Raw genomic sequence first — 19,141 nt, 5'->3', positions numbered from 1 at the left:
TACAAACATTCTGAATGATGAGGAGAGTTATGATAAAAACAATGAAGTAATAACATCATGAGAAGAGTGAAAGCAGCATGAGCCTGACAAACAGGGCAAAGGGAGTGCAACCAAATGAGATGGAACTGGGTAACAGAAAACACTGAAGGTATTTTGATGGGTCCTGACACAAACACCACTTTCATGTTACCACCTTCAGTTAGCAAAATGAAGAAGCAGCATGTATTAGTTGCAGAGGATGATGAACACAAAAGAGCTGACCAGTACTGTAAGATGTAAACACACTGGAAGTTTCATTTTCCACTCCACTACAAAGCACTGCTAATTTTTGCCATTAACCTTATAGATTCAGGCCTATAACATACAGAAATTATGATTTGGGGTGTGTAATAACAAATGAAAGTCAACAGTTTTTCTTTCACTTCATTACAGACTGTACTCTCCACACAGAATACAGAAAACACCACTGAAACTCAGGGTTCTACACACAACTCTTGGGAAGAACTGTCCAGAAGCAGCAACCCAAACTCCTCCTTTGCCCCCTCTAACACACAAAATGCTACACTGCCCATTCCCTCTGACCAGAAATGTCCATCACAGCCTTAAATCCATTTCCTGGTTAGAAGCATATTCTTCCACATCACAATCCTGTCAACAAACTCCTCCTTTTTACCCCTTGAAAATATTTTTCACATCCTGAGCCAAGAAACTGAAATGCCTTTAAAAAATGCTCCTCTGTTCCAGGAAGTTCCAAGTACACATACCCCCCCAAGAGAACAGCTCAGACAGCCTCAGCTTTCAAAGGAAACACTTGTTTTGATTTGAACAAACTAAATAATTATCTATATTTCCTCTCAACAAGCTCAGATTTCACAGCTGTCCCCAAATTCCAATGTGTTTATGTCTATAATAAACATTTTTTAATTTCTTATCTAATTTGACAGATTTTAGTCTTATAACCTGACAATAGTCACTCAGACTGAATTTTTGTCACCTTTGGACATGACACACACATCCTTCCCCAAGTGAACTAGCAATTTTCTCTGAATATCCTCAATTATTGTCATGATGCCCATGTCTAACCTGCCATAAAGGACCAATCCTGGATTGACTGAACAATGCAACATTCAATTTTGCTTTTACATTGAACACCTGTGACTGTCAGAAGATTTAGCACATACTTGGTTGCTCACATAGGCTTCAGAAAGTTAAAGCACACCTTTCCTTACGTGACAAGCTACTGAAAGTCCAATTTGAACACCATTTTTCTTATTATCAGCACCTCTTATGTTCCTAATTACAACCAACACTACCAAGATCTGAGTATGAAGGATATCAAAGAAGTTTCCAGAAGTATCTCCCAAGTCACTTGAAATTCTCTGGGAATGTACAGTAACACAATCCAACAGTTCCACTTCTACAGAAAAAGTGGAAATATAAGATTTCAGCACATTCCTAGGAATCAAACATGCATCACAATACACCTTGTGAGGGACTTAACAAATCATACATAATTCCCAGAACCCTAAGAACTCTCAAATTTTTTGCAGGCCATTTATCATCTAAAGACCACTATCAGTATCTTGACCAACCAACAAAATTCTTGATTCATCTCTCTTGACAGGTGAGACTGGAAACAAGAATTAACAGGTTGCTGCACAGGTCCCTTCACCTGCCAAACCTGGCCCGTGCTCAGAGACACTTTTTCCCCCCACAGTGCAGTGTCCAATGGATTGCAGATGAAATCACAGGGCAGTTCTGCATCTAACTCTACAGTAGCCCTGAATTTCAGCATAACAACAGGTTACTGTCTAAGTCTCCAAACCAAGACCAAATTCATTCTTTTTTCTAACAATATTGGCAATATACTGTGCTCTTTCAAGGGTGAGGTAAAGTATGAAAAGGCACCAACACAAATCCCAAGTCTAAAGCATGCAGATATGCTTCCAAGTGTAACCCAGTTAGAGAATATAAAATTTATAGTTCCTCAGATCCAATTATAATCTGAGAAATCACTACAATAGCAGGATTTTCACACAAAATCAAGGTACTTAAGTCACATACCTTAGGCTACTGATGGAAAACAGACTATTTGCAAGTTCTGCCAGTCCTAAAAAGAGATGCAACTTGCTCATGATGTAACCCGCTCCATGATACAGCTGGAGATGTTTCAAGTCCTTGGCCTTTGAAGAGAGGACTCACCAGCACCCAACTTGCCCTTTTCTCTGAACAGTGAACAAACTTCTTGTGCACATACAACATTTCAGATGCGTCAGATCAATTTCTGACACGTATCAATGAGAGACACCAAACCACTGCAGATGGCTTTAGTTTGTCCATCTTCTAGGTCACAGCTTTCTTTGAAAAGGTTCAAAGAATTCACTGCACTGAAACACGACAATGACTGTCACAGATGCACAATTTCATGGTCCTGACCATTCAACAGCACGTGCCGAGGAAGAGAATTTAAGGACAGAGTAATAGGTGATACTTCACTGATATGCTCTCCCAGCTTTCATATATCTGGAGTTCAGAAACTTTTGAAGATATTTAACAGCTGTTGACAGACTTTCTCTCATGAGTTCTCACAGTGCTTTAAAAATCCATATAAACCTGAAAGATTTGCATAATTTCCTTCCTGCAGATTTCCAATAAAAACACAACCTACTACTGATATGAAGGGTATCGATGAGTAGTCCAAGGCCTGTCCCTTAGTTTTCTTATTGTTTCAGAGGTCAGGAACCAACTGAAGCCTGCAGGAGTGGGGAAATGCCTCTGAACACAGAACCTGGTGGAAGCCTGAGTATAAGTACACACGGGCACTTACCATCAGGTTCCTGAAGGGTCCTACATGGCTGCTACGGCCAGCTGGATCCTCCACTTGGTCTAAACAAGAAAGATACAGGAATGAAACACAGGGAAAGTGAAATGGAAACAATGACAAAAGAATAAATGAAGGGCAGAACTTAATATGTGTGTATGTGCTTTAGAAGAATTGCAAAAGAAAGATGCAAAGGAAAATGAATGAAATAAACAGATGGAAAGTAGGAACTTGTCTGTAGTGATGAAGATCAAAAGAGGAATTCTTGCAATTTGCAATGTGTCTTGCAACTTTCAATAGGGTTCCTTTTTCTCTTCTCTTCTCTCCACTTCTGCTGCAAGATAGCTCAGCCTTCACACCTTTACAGTCTCTTTAGGACATGGCAACAGGCACAGGAGAACTCTTGCTACTGCCAGTGTCCAGGTCACCAGTACTCCCAGTGATTTTGGAACAGCTCAGATAACAACAGAGTAACAGTGTAAGACAGAAGTAACCTTTATTTGCCCATACTTCATTTTATTGATAAAACCAAGACCCTCTGAAGAAGCTACAGTTAGCTGGGCTCAGACTTTTGTTGTTCACCAAACTACTAATGGGACTATTAAACCACAGAGTTATTTCTGGTGGGATGGAATAAGCATACTCAGAAGCTAGGAGGGAAGATGTTTAACACAGTCTTTCCATACACTTGGAGCTGAACTCTATAATTAAATATTGCTCAACTGTACAAGATGCCATTGTCTTTAATAACCTTTAACTGCAGCACCAAACATGTTCACAGTTAAGATCATAAAGTAAGAAGGACATTCACACCTGAGCTCAAACACTGCTTCAATCTCTTACAGAAATACAGAATGTGGACATTTGTCTTCCCAAAATTCTTGGGTCAATAAGGGAAAAGAGTAATTGGTATGAACTGAAATTACTGTTACTTCTTTGAGATCTGAAGCCAACAACTGACTGCAGCCCAGTAACACACCCAGACCCTGCCCAAGAGTGCTCTCTGAAAAGCACCACAGAAACCTGCCCAAATCTCAAGTCTCCTGGAAAACAGTGCAGAAGTTCCCTCAGAGACCCCCTGGAAAGTATTCTTAGAGGACAGACAAGGGCAGCACTTGGCAAGGCTGTGGCTGAAGGGGAAAGACAAAATGACACATTACACTGACAATGCCACACAGTTTCATGCTGTGAATCACAGTGCAATAACATAAACTCACTGGTTAACCCTTTGGAACTGGTTGAGATTAAAGTCTGCACTAATCCCATGCAATAGCTGCTACTATTCTAAAAAACAACTTCTAATTATTTTCTCCTATTGAAAAAAACCCAGTACTTTGGCATTAAAAAGAATGGAATAAAGATTAAGTGAATATTCAACTAAAACATTCTATTGGAAAATTCAGCAGAAAACAACTTAACTATCATTTCCATATTCTTTTGATTAATGTATTTTAACATACTTTTAACAACTTGAATTTTAATTTGGGAAACAGCTTGCTGTGCACCAGAATTCATCTGTTCTTGCATCCAGAATGCTGGTTGATGTCATGTTTTTCAAAATAAATTCCTTAAGCCTTCAGACATCAGTAAAAATCTGAGTAGTTGTTTGTTCTGCAGAGACCAGAACACGTGAATGCCTTTTTCACACACAGAATGCTACATCCAAAAGAACAGCATAACTTGCTTCAAAAAATTAAATCCAAGTTGTGTTGGCTGGAGGTGTACAACAAAATGCAAAAACATGTTGCAGTGACTCCTTAGAATCCTGTCCAGCTGTGAATGGCACAGCACATGGGTGTTAAAGACCTTACATATTAAAAAAGTTTAATTTATTAAATAGTAAGTTAATTAGGCACCCAAAAATGCTGTTTAATTAAAAATTTTCATTATTAAGATGTGAATACTAAGGCTGTTCTTTAAATATGTTTCTCTGTGTGTATTTAAGACTCTTTGTTTTGCTTTTTGTTTGGTTGTTTGTTTTTTTTTTTTTTTTAGTTCTTCCACTATTCATGAAATCTTTCATTATTCTCTACCAGCACTTGCTCACACAGCAAAGACACATCAAAAACCACCTGGCTAAATAAAGGGCAACAATAGCTGTGTGTTAAAGGCTGCTCTGAGCCACTGAGACAGGCAAGAACTCCCAGCATTTAGGGAAAGCTTGTAAGCACAACATATCTGATATATATGTGCATTAAAAAATGAATGTATATGAGGATTTTTCATATAACCAGGGGGATTACAGAAATTTGCCAGAAACATGACCTCAAACCCACAAAGCATGCAAATATTTTATTCCAATATCTAAGCCAAGAGCCACATTTCAGAGGAAACAGCCCAGGGTCCCTACAGCCTTACAGCCCCAGCACCTGGCTCAGGGTCTCACTCACAGCATCCTAGACTCTGCTAATTGCATCTTTTTAAAATTGCTGGCCAAAGTTTTAAGTAATCTAGGATAGCTGAGGTTCAAAATGTCACACTGCAAATTACTGGAGAAAAAGGAAGCAAGAGTAAAAATAGTAAAAAGCCTAGTATTAGGCTAAGAATAAAAAGATTGCAACCTTGAAAGGAAAAGCCTCAACAATTCTATCTTATTTAAACAAACATTTCTTAAATGTTGTAACATCAGTTTCTTCCACGCTATTACTGTTAACACAACAATATATCAAAGCTCCTTTTAAGTACTTACAGTTAAGTAGAGCTTTAAAAGGATTCCAGCAAGCTTAGCTGAGAAACTCCCAAGTACCTCTGAACAGACACACTCATTACCTGGGGAGGGAATGGCTTTGGAGCCCTAAAGATCCCAAGTTAAAATGAAACAACAATGAAACTGCTGCCTACCAAGTGCTCTGGAGAAAAACACCCTTGTATTGGCAGCAAAACAGGCTAAAAACCCAAACACAGGGCTCCCAGGAGCCCTCGGCTCAGAAATTCCAGCGCTGCCACAGAACACCTTTGCTGGTAATTTTTGAGTAAATTTTCCCCACAAGCCAGAAAAAGCTTTTCATTTTTATTTCTCTGTCAGTGTAAGACAGATACACTGCACTAGGAGCATTTCCCACTACAGATCATCCCAGGCACTGGTGGGTACATACACAGGAGAACCTCCATTTTCAGTACCGAATCTTTCTAAAAATGAACATTTTAGAGGCCAAGTCAGCACATTTTTAATCATATTCCAACAAGTCTAAGGGTGAAATTCAAGCCACAGATAAATTTTTAGAAGAAACACCTCATTAAAAGGGATGTCAATTAAATGTAAATGGCTCCACAAACGGTATCATTAAGAGGCCTATTTCAACAATGCTGTCAGGTAGGTATGAAAACCTGCAGAAAAAAGCAAAATGTAAAAGCTTTTATTACCCTGTTTTCTTCAATCTGTCATTATTGTAAGTATTTGGTGGAGTGTACTTCTTACAACACCATTATAAAGTTATCAGATACAACTGCTTTGTGCAGGCATAACTTGTATTGTTAAGCAAATGAAACACTAAAACTGCCATGAGCTGTTTCACAGTGTACAAAAACAACCACAATAGAATTTTAACCTCCAACTCCTGAGAACCACAAGAATATTTCAGAGCTGCAGAAGATCATGGTTCTGTACCATCAATCTGCCCAGACCTAATGAATAAAAAAATATTAAAGCTGGAGAGGAAGCATACAGCTCTATGGTACAGAAAAAGTGGAAAAGTCTTGTGAATTATCTACAGATTATGGGCAAATGCAGTGAGCAAAGGTTTCTCTGTAATTTTTTCCAGCAGAACTTGTATCTCTTCCATAAAAAGACACTTTCAAGCTTACCCAGTAGGAGCAGGAGAAAGAGGAAGCCAAACCTCACAGCAATTCTATTAATACCAAAGTGCCTGTTGTATAAGCCTGATGCTGCCCATTAACCATCACTTCACTCACAAAGAGCACATTTTAATCACTGCATTTTCCAACCACAATATAAAAGGGGTGATGAACACCTTGAGGTGTTTCAGGACACATGAAGACAGAGGTACATGCTCCAAACTGTGCATGGAACTATTTGTACCAAGCACTAAATGCACTCTTCTTTGCAAGAAAGAAACTGAGCCATGCACTGACAGAGACTGTTAACGTGACATTTGCATAACAGATGAACTTGTTGCCATGGAAAGCATAAGAAAATTCTGAGCTGGGCTATTTAAAACACCAATTTCTGCAAATGTTTGGCAAAGTCTCCACTTTAATGATAGCACTGAAGATCATGTTACTGTGTCTCATCAGAAACTTCTGCAGTTATGGTAGTCAGTAGAAGAAATGTGAGGATGACACCATAGGTGTGCCATGCCAAGAGGAAGAAATGACCCAAGAGTTTGTAAGAAGCAGAAGGGAATATATTGCCATTTAGAGTTTGTGAGACCAGAAAATTTGGCACTGTTCACGAATTTCAGATAAACAGATTTTAAAAAACTGGTGAAAAATTCTGAGTGGGAAGCCTGTGTTAGATGTGTGGTATTACACCAACCCCTAGGAGCTGAACTGTGAGCTATCTCCAGTCTTCTTCATACCAGTTACCTTCTGTAAATCAAATTATGTACCATAACTCTGTACCAGATAAGAGACAAAACCAGTTTATACTGTCAGAGCATGTCATCCACTCTTGCAGCATCTCATTCCAATCCCCAGCACCTTCTGACTAACCTGAGTGCATATCCCAGGAAGTCTTAAGTTTATAAGACTTACTTTAATGACTTAAGTAGTACAGAATGTCACCCAACAATTACAAGGCATGGCAAACAAGGGTTTAATCCCATGCAATTTTAACCCACACAAGAGCTGTGATGGAATAATTAAGTATAAATAATTAAATGTAGAGCTTTTATCCTAGCAAGATTTGGAAATGTTATTTCTGCCCTTATGCCAATATTTCTAATACAGTAGAAAAGGGACAAAATTTGGGACCAGACTTGCTCTAGACTTCCTCAATCACTCCAACTCCTGGTATATTCCTGCCTCCCACCCTCCCTAACCACAAAGCCTCCCCCCATTCACTACAAATTCCTAGCAAGTTGCTCCATGGCTGCCACAGCCAGCCCAGGACAGAAAACACGATGAAAATTCTTCTCTGTACTTCTACTCCATGAGCTTTTGTTTTGCTAAGTATTAAGACAAAAGCAGCAGCAAAAGAAATGTCAGCTGGCACACACACTTTCCAGAAATAACTGTTCTCTATATTTAGCCAGTTTTTATTTAAAATTCAGTTAAAAATAGAGCACCCAAACTGTGTATTTAATACAGACAATGTCTAAATTTAAATCTCTGCTTTAACCAATCAGAGCTTTTATCTAAGCACAGAAAATGTTGCTTGCAGTCACTAGAGCTTGCTCCAAAATGTTTGGGAAATGAAGTTACTCTCAGATAATTAGAAATACCACCTATATTGACAGCAGCATTTAAAGGTAATACAAATGAAGGCCCTCACTAACTACTTGTACCAGCAAGTTTAAAAGGAGCACTACTGGATCAGTCTGCCTTCATCTGTAAAAAAAAACCAAAATATTTGTCATGGCCCTATTTGGATCACTGAACATTTGAGAGGATTACATCAGAAATATCTGTGGTTTTAGCTAAGTTATCTTCCAAAGTATCTACTCAGGCCTTTACCTGCCATTCCATTCTGCTCTTTGACAAACCAGGTATGTTCCAATCCAGCAGCTATCACACAAATAAATGACATTAAAAAAAAAAAAAGAATAGGAAAAAAGGAGGTTTGAGTCCACTGCAGACCCAAAAGCCCTTCTCACACAGCTGATCAAGGTGTGTCTTGCTATCCAGAGCAATTTGGCCTCTCTATGCCACAATGAAAAGCTGTCACTGCATGGAAAACCAAACCCAAACCACGATGCAAACATTTCCCTGAAGAGGGGCGCTGCCTTTGCCTGGAGAGCACAGCTGTACCAAGGCCACAATCCCCAGGAACAGGGCAGCCTTTGTGTCCAGCAGGAGCCCCAGGATTACTGTAACAGGAGTCCCCACTGCTGAGGAAACAAGAGCAAAGCCTCTCACAGAGGCAGGATCTGGACAGTGCTGCCACCGTGCTAAACTCCCGTGGATGAAATTAAACCCCTCACAACTGCACATGGTCACACTCAATGTTTTCATTGCCAGTCACTCAGATTTGTTCTGTTATTCATTTTATTCAAATTTGTCATGTCATTTATGTTTACCACATCTGCAACATGGCACTTCTTAAAAATCTTTCTCCAAGTACTCCCAGTAAAATCACCCCTCTGTGTTTTACAATGTATTTCACCCACTCTTTGACATCCATTTACAAATTTCTTTCCTTTAACCTTATTATATTTCTTCAGTATAACCTTCTTCAGTACTGGTAGGCATGCAGTGGTTTTCTACCAGTCCCCATTAAAAATATTACAGCATCTTCTCAACTGGGTCTCCAACAAAGAACATTAATTGTTAATAACCAGCTCCTGTCAAAACATATGCAGCATGAAAACTCGCTTCTCTGTATCTGTTAAATTTGGAAAGACTCATCTCCTTCCAGCTTCAGAGTGACCAACCCAAGGTCACATGGCAGAATATCACAGCAGGTCCTTTACAGAAGTAGATAAATGAGGATAAATATTACTATGTAAACTCATCATTTTAATGTACAATATAGTCACCAATTTGTTTTTATCTGCTGGGAAATTGTGGAAGATTTGCTTCAATTCCTTGGTGAAACAAATGCTTCATTCATTTCAGGCACAGCCCACTGATACTTTCTTAGAGAAACGCTTGTCAGCCTTCTCTGATAACATGAGATACACTGAATTCTATTTCCAAAGGAACTGTAATCCTCCAGTTGCCCAATCAGTCCATTTCTCAAAAGGACTGTGCTACAGGACAACAGCAACAGTTGGTGCTCATGTTAACAAGACCAACAACAGAAGTTCTAAATTTATAATATGCCCCAAACCAGACAAGAGCAAGTTGCTATGTGCTTAATTTGTGACAGCAAGAAAGGTCACAGGCTCATGAAGTTATTACACGGAACAGCAACTTCTTCCATTTTTCAATCAGTGAAAACAAATCTCAGAGCACAAATGTACTTGTCTTCTGCTCAGTTAACTGCTACGTGCAAGATGAAAGTCCAATGTGACCTAAATGGATTAAAACTAGAAGTTTTTTGCACACACCTGTTTATAGTACAAAACATCAACTAAAACAGACCACAGAAATAAAATGTCCCTGTAACAGAACTTGGACAATTTAATAAGCAGGTAAGGAACCAGAAAATAAAACCAGCTCTGGTATCTGAGTGGGGAGAGCAGAGGGTGACACCCAACAGTTCAGGATTTGAGCTGTGAGCTAAGCTTCAGCACAAAGTCCACTTTGCTTTTGCAATCCCTGACAAGGGTCTGTAAGATCAGAAACACTGGACTCGCTGCTCTGTACCTGCAGCTTGAAAGGGAACACTTTGCAGAAAGTCCATTTTTTCCTCAACTCACTGCCATTTGTAAAACCTACTCCTTGGGAAAAGCCCAAGGCACCTCTCAAGACCTGGCTGAGGATCCAACTATGGCAAAGGTGCTGTTTGAACATTGTGATCCCAATCCCCAGCTGGACAGGGCAGCTATCACTGCACTGGGCTGCTTTACCCACAGCTCAGTCTGAAGTTTTACTGGCAGCAACACGGGGAAGTTTGCATTGGACTCAGCCCTGAATAATGGTGAGAAAATGCTCCCAAATTCATATGAATCAAGTCACTTTTACAAACAGGAGGCCTATCCCATTCAACAGTCACATTGTTTCTGATGGACTGCCAAACAAAACGAGATCTGTATCTGAGGAGACTCGAGTGAGGCATCTGACTCTCAACAAGAGTTAGAATAATGTATAGCTGACTACTCATTTCCATGGCATTTTGCAGCAATAATAATCAAGATGATGGATTTTCAGCTATTATAATAGTCTCACTAGAATAATTTTATGTCAATCAGCACATTAATAACAGTGCCTCTCTGAAGTTCTGCAGCATTAATCATAGTCAATCAAAAGCTCTCACAGAATTCTGCTAACAAAGTGTAACAACAGAATTAACTCTTAACAGCTGGTAAGCTCCTAAGTGCTCAGAAAGCTTCATCCTAAATAACTCCCAGGCACTGGTGATCCAAATAAATATTGTGATTTTCCAGGGGAAAAGTGTATAAAAGGCAAGTAAATACTTCTAGAAAATGGTCAGACATTGCCTAATTTCTTAGCGACAAATGCCACTGAGTCTTGTTTCAATAACTGGTAATAAACCCAGGCAGAAAATCAGTCTGCTGTAACATTTCCTTGAGGAACTCAACACAGCAAGTGTAGAGTTCTTCAGAACAGTCATTCCTGTCAATCTGTGTAAGGCTCTTGGCAGGAATGACAAAACAAATTGACAGATTTAAAAAAATAAATAGACTCTAGTCTTACAAATGGTTTTCCTTTTCTTTCATTTGAAAAATATACAAAACAGTTAATAAAGAAAATAGAAACTTTCTTTGCTATTTTGCAGGTTTGTAATGCAGCAATGTGAGAATCTTCAGAGAGCTGACAAACACAAGTTACCTTCAATTAAAGAAAAGAGCTCCAGCAACACACTCAAATGGAGCCTGCATGTCTTCAGTGAATAAACCAGCTACCAAAACTTTGTGTGCACACTCCTGAAGTGAAGTTAAATGTGCTTGTTCACCACTGCATAATAAATTACACGGGGCATCTGCAGGTAACACCTCAGTATAAGACATTCCCTGTAAATAATGCAAGTAAAATAAATGGTCAATGCAAAATTATGGTAAAGTGCAATAAAAAAGTTCAGTACAGTTAATGATACAATATTATTCACATTAATTCTGATCAAATGGTTTTGAAAAGGTGATGCATTAAAAAAAATCCAAAGAAAGGCAACAGAAATTATTAAGAGCAACACAAGATTCTTACTACAAGAAATTAAAGTCCTCCCTAAATAAAAAGATGGTTCAAGCAGGAGGCAAATAAAAGAAAAATACACTGAAAATCCACTTGCATCCACTAATCCCCAGAACCTCCAATTGGGAAACAAACACCAAAGGGGGAGATTGCACAGGAGGGTCAGGAAACCACAGAAAGAGCAACACTGAAGGCTTGGCTTAATGGGAGGGAACACAAAGCAATTCAAGAAAGGATTATTCAAGAAAGGATATTATTATGTGAGCAGAAGTCACCCAGATTTACTGGGATGTGAGGCAGTCAGAAGCTCACTGAGTTTGTTCTCTTATATTCTATAAGCAACAGGTCAAGTCTAAATCACTGAATAATTGAAGGAATAGAAAACAAAAGTACCTGTTTCTCCCTGGAAAACAGCACCTATTCTACTGTGCAGCAATTCATCCCCTTCCTATTTTGGAACAAATCCTCCAAAACTATCTCAAAGCTCTTCCCTAAAAAAGCAATCACCAAATTTTCTCCACATCTTCTACACAGAAGTGTTTAAACAATTCTATGAGTCAGAAGAAAATGGTCTAAGAAAGTCTTGGAAAATCCCAATACAATAAATATTTCTGCAAGGAAAGCAGTATTTCAATAGCAACTGAGTAACTTCTTTTCAGGAAAATCAAAACAGTATTTACTAAGCACGAAGGAGAATAATTTCCAAATGCAGCAGATTATTTTTTAAAAATAGCAGTGAAATATCAAGCTTTTCTTCCAGGTCACTCCTTCCTCAAAGCCAATCCTGATCAACTGACAGAAAAAAATTGATTAATAATAGAAAGCTGCCTGGTGCCTTATTTCACTTCCCACTGAGGATTATGTAACTGAATACAGCATCACCAGATTTGCTGGGAAACGCCACAACTGTGGTCTAGATATATTTTACTTTTTTAACTTGAGAAAAGCAGTCTAAGGAAGTGTGACTAAAAATGCAAAAGTATGAAAAAAATACAGAATGCTTTAGAATCGGAGTTACCAAACAACCAAAGAACTTTTATTCTATTCTGTTAGGTAACTACACACATCTGCTTTAAGCAACTAACTTAGTGGCTGGAAATACAACTTGTAACAACCATGAAGGCCAGATTGTTATTTTAAGTCAAACACAAAAACCCCACAGAGATAAAGTAACAGTGTGTGCAAGGTGCTTGCAGTACTTCCAAAAGTTTATACTTAGAAACACAGAGTTTAAGGGGCCAACACAGGGATGAATTCTTTTATTTTCTTAAATACAGGTAATTAATTTTTTTAATTCCTGAAATGAAGTCTTATTTTCTCCCATTCTTAAATCCACAGGCTGGAATGAGTGACACCAATTTCACTTGGCTGTTCTGCAAGCACAGAGCAGCTGTCCTAGGAACTGGGGGCACTGCTGGAGAGGTGAAGATGGAAATTTAAAGTAACACAAGTTTCCCTTTCAAAGGCCCCCATTTATGGGGGTTAAAAGAAAACTTGCACTGCTTAGAAGACCTCAAATGTATGAGTTACTCTCCAGACAGATGCTTCTAGGAGAGATATGGCCCCCTGACATCCCAAATGGTGCTTCTGAACTGGAGGTGTATAAACTTTATTGCAAATCAATGTGATGTGGGGAAATCAAAGTCAATTCCATTTTAAGACTTTGTTCCAGATGAGCTTGATAAGTTCTTCCTTCCTCCCTTGTCTTTTCCCAGTCATTGGTTAGGTAATTTTGAAGCCTTGAGCTCCCATCTGAGTTTTTCATTACATTTATTGGAAATAGAGCTTAGATAACAATATCATTTCATGATATCCTTGCTATAAATGCACAACTTACACATCCTTCTATAAGCTACATTCCAACTCATACAAAATCATTTTTCTCACAAGCTCTTTTCTGTTTAGAAACAAACTTTGAAACTTAGCCCAAGTACAAACCTAATAAATTTGTGTAACTTAAAAAAGCAGACAATCACAGCACTATTTGACCATGATTTCCATTTGGGATGACATCCAGATGGCAATCCAAGGCCTACCTTTTATAAACAGATGCATATTTATGGCACTCTCACATACAGCTGATTCTTTGGAACTACATGACAATGCCTCAGAAATTATTAACAAAAAAAGAATAACTGCAAGGATTTCTACTATCACAGAATTTAACCTGCTCATTTCATCCCTACACGTTCCTGCTCCCCAGCAGCAATGTGACACTGTTTCAGCAACAGTCACACTTTCAGACAAGAGAAAAAACACTGTAACTTTTAGGATGACAAGAGTTTATTTACATGTGGGAAGCAGAAGTTGCACTTTGCATTCAGCCTGATATAAACCAAGGCACAAGAATTATTTGTAACAGCCAATAACTGATTCTTAATTCACCCACCTTCACCTCACTGCCTCTGGGCCACTGTTAGTTATTACAAGCACCCCCACAGTTCATGTTCTGCCTGAAGCCCAGTAAGAACTATGGGAAGCAGCAACATTACTAATAGAACCATTTAAGGTAACAAAGCTTTAAAGATTTATTAGCAATGGTTTGAGATTTTCAACCACACTGAACAATCACCAGGGGCTGCCCATGACACAGGTGACACACAGGTGACCCTGGTGCAGGTGCTCTGCCTGCACCACAATAGCAAAATATTTCAGGAGTTGACACAACTGTGGCTGAGAGGTCATTTGGTTTCACAACCCTCTCCAGCTGCATTATGCAGCATATGCTTCTGGAAGAATGAAATTGAAGTTTTTCCCCCCATCAAGAGCCTGATGGCACCAGTGCAGCTCCCAGTGAGGAGCCCCAGGCCTGCTGGGCGTGAGGGGAACACAGCGAGGGCCAGAGCACCTCCAGAGACACAAACAAGCACAGGAAACAGAAAACACTGTCCTCTTCTCCCCCCCAAAAGGCTGCTTTAGAGGAATTACTCCCAGGCATGTAGCGAGACAAGCTTTCATCCTCAGTAACATCAGGATCTTTCTTCCTTCAAAAGCAGACTTTTGATCTGCCACATAATCCACAACAGAAATGAGATTTTAGCCTTGTTTGATCACACTCTGGAGCCTATGCAGCACCTTAAAGCAGACTGCAGCCTGAGAAAAACACTGGATATCTTTATGTATGACAATCCATTAATGACCATCTTTTCCTTAAAAGAAATACTCTAGCTACTGAAAAGTTACTTTTTTCCAGAAAGACAGTCTGAAGCCAGAGGCTCCAAGTGCTCTAAAGGAAACACTCTGTTGATGTTACTGCCCACTGCTACAAATTATTCCTGTCATAGGAAAAGGAAGAAACACCTGGATGACACAATAAAAATCCACACTACTTCTCTCAAGGACATATGAATCCAGCTTGCAAAGTGAACTCAAGCTGTTCTCTTTTTAATTTCCTTAGAAGGAGAATTAATGAAAGCTCTTGTGCTAATGCATTTGAGCACATTTCCCTACAAGCCTGGCAGGCAGCACATTAACTGCAACCTGAGAGAAACAATGATAAACATTTAACAAAATAGAATTTTGGAAAATGCAAAAGAAACAAAAAAACCTAATCTCAGGTACTGTTGGCCATGCACTGGCAGCTGCTGGCTCTGAACTGTGTAGTTAAGGCAGCAGTAACAGCTTGGCTCTGATAGAAATCTGTGATGGTACCCAGCTCCAGTTCACCAGGTTTTCCTTTTTGGAGGGGTGCATTCCCATCCCTCTCAATACCTTGTTATACCACTAAATTTCTTCCTACATCTCAAATGCACCTCAGGAACACCACACAGTGCTCCAACATATGAAAATAAATGCAGTGACTGCCTTTTTCCTCCAGGATTCCTGAGCTGCTGTGCACAGTAGAAGGAAGATGTAGATTTATTCCAGCTAAGAAAAGCTATGGCCAAGCCAGGCAGGAGCCATCAAACACGGACACCTGGGGACTATAAAGCACTCTGAAAGCAGAACACAAACCCAAAAATATGCAGGAGGGAGATGGGGACCTGGAGGAAATGCCAGGTGCCATCCTGGATCCACCCAAAGGAGATGATGGTCCTTGTGTCAGGGATCACTGCCCACAGGGCAGCCCAAGGCCAGGGCTCCACGGGCACTGTGTGTGCCCAGCCTGGGCAGCCCTGGCTCACCCACAGCCCGCCCCAGCCTGCTCTGCCTCTGCTCAGCACAGAGCATCCTGTCCTTCTCCCAGAGACAGGACTCCTCCTGCCCCAGGAACAGGTCACAGCAGTGAGAGCCCTGAGTGACTGGGTAAAACAGCCCATTTTATCACCAGGAATGGTCACCTCCTCTGCCAAGGGCTCGTGACACAGACGGCAGGAACAAGGTTATCTGGCAAATGAGAAATAGCTAAACTGTTCAAGCATAAGACCTAAGATGCTTTAAAAATTCAAAAGGATGTTTGTTTTACTGAATACAGAATAATTAGGAGTTTTATCTACTAACTGCATGGTCTGTATCACTAAATCAGTGACAGAGATTTAGGAGTAGTTATTATTTTATCTACTAACTGATGGTGTGTACCACTAAATCATAATACACCTCTCAAACAATGTCTTCTCTAGTCATTCCTAAGGTATCAAGCTGCCACTTTTCTGCAAAATATGTTCAAGGCCACACTCATTCACAGTTGTTAGAATTTATCAATTCTTACTTGGTTATATTTTGTTCTCAATATGTAAAAAAACAGTGTGCAACATAGGCCAAAATAAAATTTTAAAAAATTATTGATCTGTTTAGGTCACTAATACATTCAAATTTCACAACCTTCTGGAAGAGCTCCTCTCTAGAAAGTTTCTTAAATTGTTATTTAGTTAAAATATTACCTTACATTGACTCCCAATTTTTCACATGCACAAAGTTAATTCACAAAAAATCTTCTCCTACCCCTTTGTATCATATAACCAGAGCTATCTATTTTAAATTAATTACTTTTCAATCATGTTCATAATTGTCTCTATTTCCCCAAACCCCTCAAGTCTAGGGTTAAGAAGCTTCCCCATCCAAGGACAGAGGTGAATCTACAAAAGCAGGGATATGAGTAGAAATCATTCTGGAACCCTCACTGCAGCTACTGCTACCAAATCTGCAGGAAAAAAAAGGTGTATATTTCTTGTAAAAAGACTGCTGTGAATTGCAAATATTAGCAGATGTCACTACAAACACTAAAATAACTGAGAGAAAATGCAAAGTAAAAAAAAAACCCAGTGAAACCTGTGAAAAACAGAACTATAAAATTTCAAAATATCCAATGAAGCGCCTTGTCATTTTATAGCTGCAACTTTAACAATTCAAATCAACTAAATACTAAGAATTTGGTCTTTCTGCTTCATGAGACAAGGGTATAAGTCCATAAACACATTATTCTTGGTTATTCTCAAATGCTTCATGAATATTGTGCTTGGAGTTGGTTTTTGCTGGGTTGCTTTTTATTCATTAATTGTGAGCCTCGGTAAGGAGCCTGTGTTTATAAAAAGCAGGAAAAGATTTACTGTTCCCAATCACAAAATCTGTAAAATCCATAACAGTTAAAACACAAAATCTACAAAAGAGCACAAAATCAAATCCCAGAAACCAAATTAGTTTACTGGTATATTTACCTATAACTTCATGAATGCAAATCAAACTTCTATGCCATGAAAAATTACCTCAGGAATTATTCTGTCTGGCTTTTCTGATTTATCATATAATCAAATTCTTGCAGGTTGTTTTTCTAGCCTTTCAGGTAAATCATAGGCACACAAATTCCATGTGCTAAGATAATGCAGATTTAGGAAAAAAACGTAATACAGCCTGCAATTTCCCAAGTGCTGCTTATATATGTGCTAAATATGCTTTTTCATTAGAAAATACAACTCAGTGCTTGAATTTCAGTTTGTATTTCCTTAACCCATGAAGCACTATCCAAAATAAATGTGTTGCACACAGTCCCCCCCCCAGTCTCAAATAAAATACTCACACAATAATTGTTTTCAATATCTGACCTTGTTTCCAGTCTGAGTTCCAGTCAACTGCACTACCTGTAACATCAGGCCTTACATTTTAAGTTTAAAAAATTATAATGATGCTTCTTAAAATATTATCTTTCTTCGGTTCATTTGTAACCTCCAGAGAATATCAAAATGTACATGCTGCCATGCAAGAGGAATTGATACATCTGTGCTGCAACGTGAATATTTCCCTTTTTATATCTTGTCCCTGTAACTGAAGGCTTTGTTGTGATTTTGGCCTAAAACGTTAGGCAAAATGTCAGTTATATAAGGCCACGCGTGGAGGCACACGCAGTCTAAAAAACCCTGCTGCTGAATTAGTAATGGAAAAAATCATGGATGTCTGGGCTGACAGACACATCCACAGAGGGAATAATGCCTTCGTACCACCCCAAACTGTCCCACCCTCCCTCCCCGGCCCAAGTCAGCCAGGAGCAGCCATCCCCCCACCGCCTGCGAAATTCCAGAACCAGCAAATCGGCCTAGAAACAACAAGAAATTAAAAACGGCAGGGAAAGGACCGGAATCCTCCACGGGGCCGGACTGACGCACCCCGGAGCGGGCTCAGCCTCCCGAAGGATGGCGGCCCCGGCTCGGCTCCCCGCTCTCCACAGCGGCGGCCCCGGCTCGGCTCCCGCTTCCCAAGGAGAGGCCGCGACGGCCGCGGGCTCAGCCTCGTCCTCCGGGGCAGGGAAGGCGGCGGCCCCGAGCTGGGCTCCCGCTGCCCACGGGGCGATGGCGGCGGCCCCGAGCCCGGCTCGCTCCGCCAGGGCGGGATCGCGGCCGCGCGGGCTCCGCTCCCTTCCCAAGGAGGCAGCGAGGCTGCGGCGGGCTCGGGCTCGGCCCCCGCCCCGCGCGGGCTCGCCGCGGCCCCGCGGGCGGAGCGGGGCATTCCCCGCGCCCGCGCCGCTCCCGCCGCCTCTCCCAACTTTTCCAGCCGCAACTTCCACGTTCCGCCCGCGGCGCCGCCGGCCGGGCCGCGCCGGGCCGGGCCCTCCCCACCCTCCTCTCTCGGGCCGCCGAAGGTCACGGCGGCCGCAGGCCGGGCTGCCCCGCGCGCGGGCGGCGGCGGGGCCGGGCCGGGCCGCTCCGTACCTCTGCGGGCCTTCGGGGAGTGCCGGCGGCTGCGGGCGCTCGCTCGCTCCTCCTCGATCGCGGCCGCTATCGCCGGGTCGTCCTCGCCATTGTACCACACCAACAGCTCCTCTCCCGCCGCGATTGGCTGCCGGGACACAACACAGGGCGCGCGGCCAATCAGAGCGCGCGTTGTTGGCGGGGCGGGGAGCGGCCGCGGCGGCGCCCACGGCGCTGCTCCCGCCGAGCCTCGAGGGCGCCGCCCCGCGCGCCCCCTGGCGGGCGGAGGGCACCGCGCCGGGAGCGCCGGCACCAAACTGCCGAAAAC

At 41.1% G+C, this 19,141-nt stretch overlaps 1 protein-coding gene across 2 annotated transcripts in view; it reads right to left on the bottom strand.

The window, feature by feature from the left end:
• The window catches only part of PRDM2 (PR/SET domain 2), a 65,042-nt gene that overhangs the window by 22,565 nt on the left and 23,336 nt on the right, over positions 1-19,141 (bottom strand). Inside the window, exon 6 of one of the 2 annotated variants that reach the window (XM_064396877.1) lies at positions 18,835-18,961. In XM_064396877.1, the coding sequence (XP_064252947.1) occupies positions 18,835-18,961 (127 nt within the window). Of the gene's footprint in view, positions 1-2,827; positions 2,866-18,834; positions 18,962-19,141 lie in introns of those variants that run through there. The other variant, XM_064396879.1, reaches the window with a different exon arrangement.

This window comes from Passer domesticus, chromosome 22 (assembly GCF_036417665.1).
Source record: "Passer domesticus isolate bPasDom1 chromosome 22, bPasDom1.hap1, whole genome shotgun sequence".
NCBI lineage: Eukaryota > Metazoa > Chordata > Aves > Passeriformes > Passeridae > Passer > Passer domesticus.
This window is presented reverse-complemented; position numbering and strand designations above follow the sequence as displayed.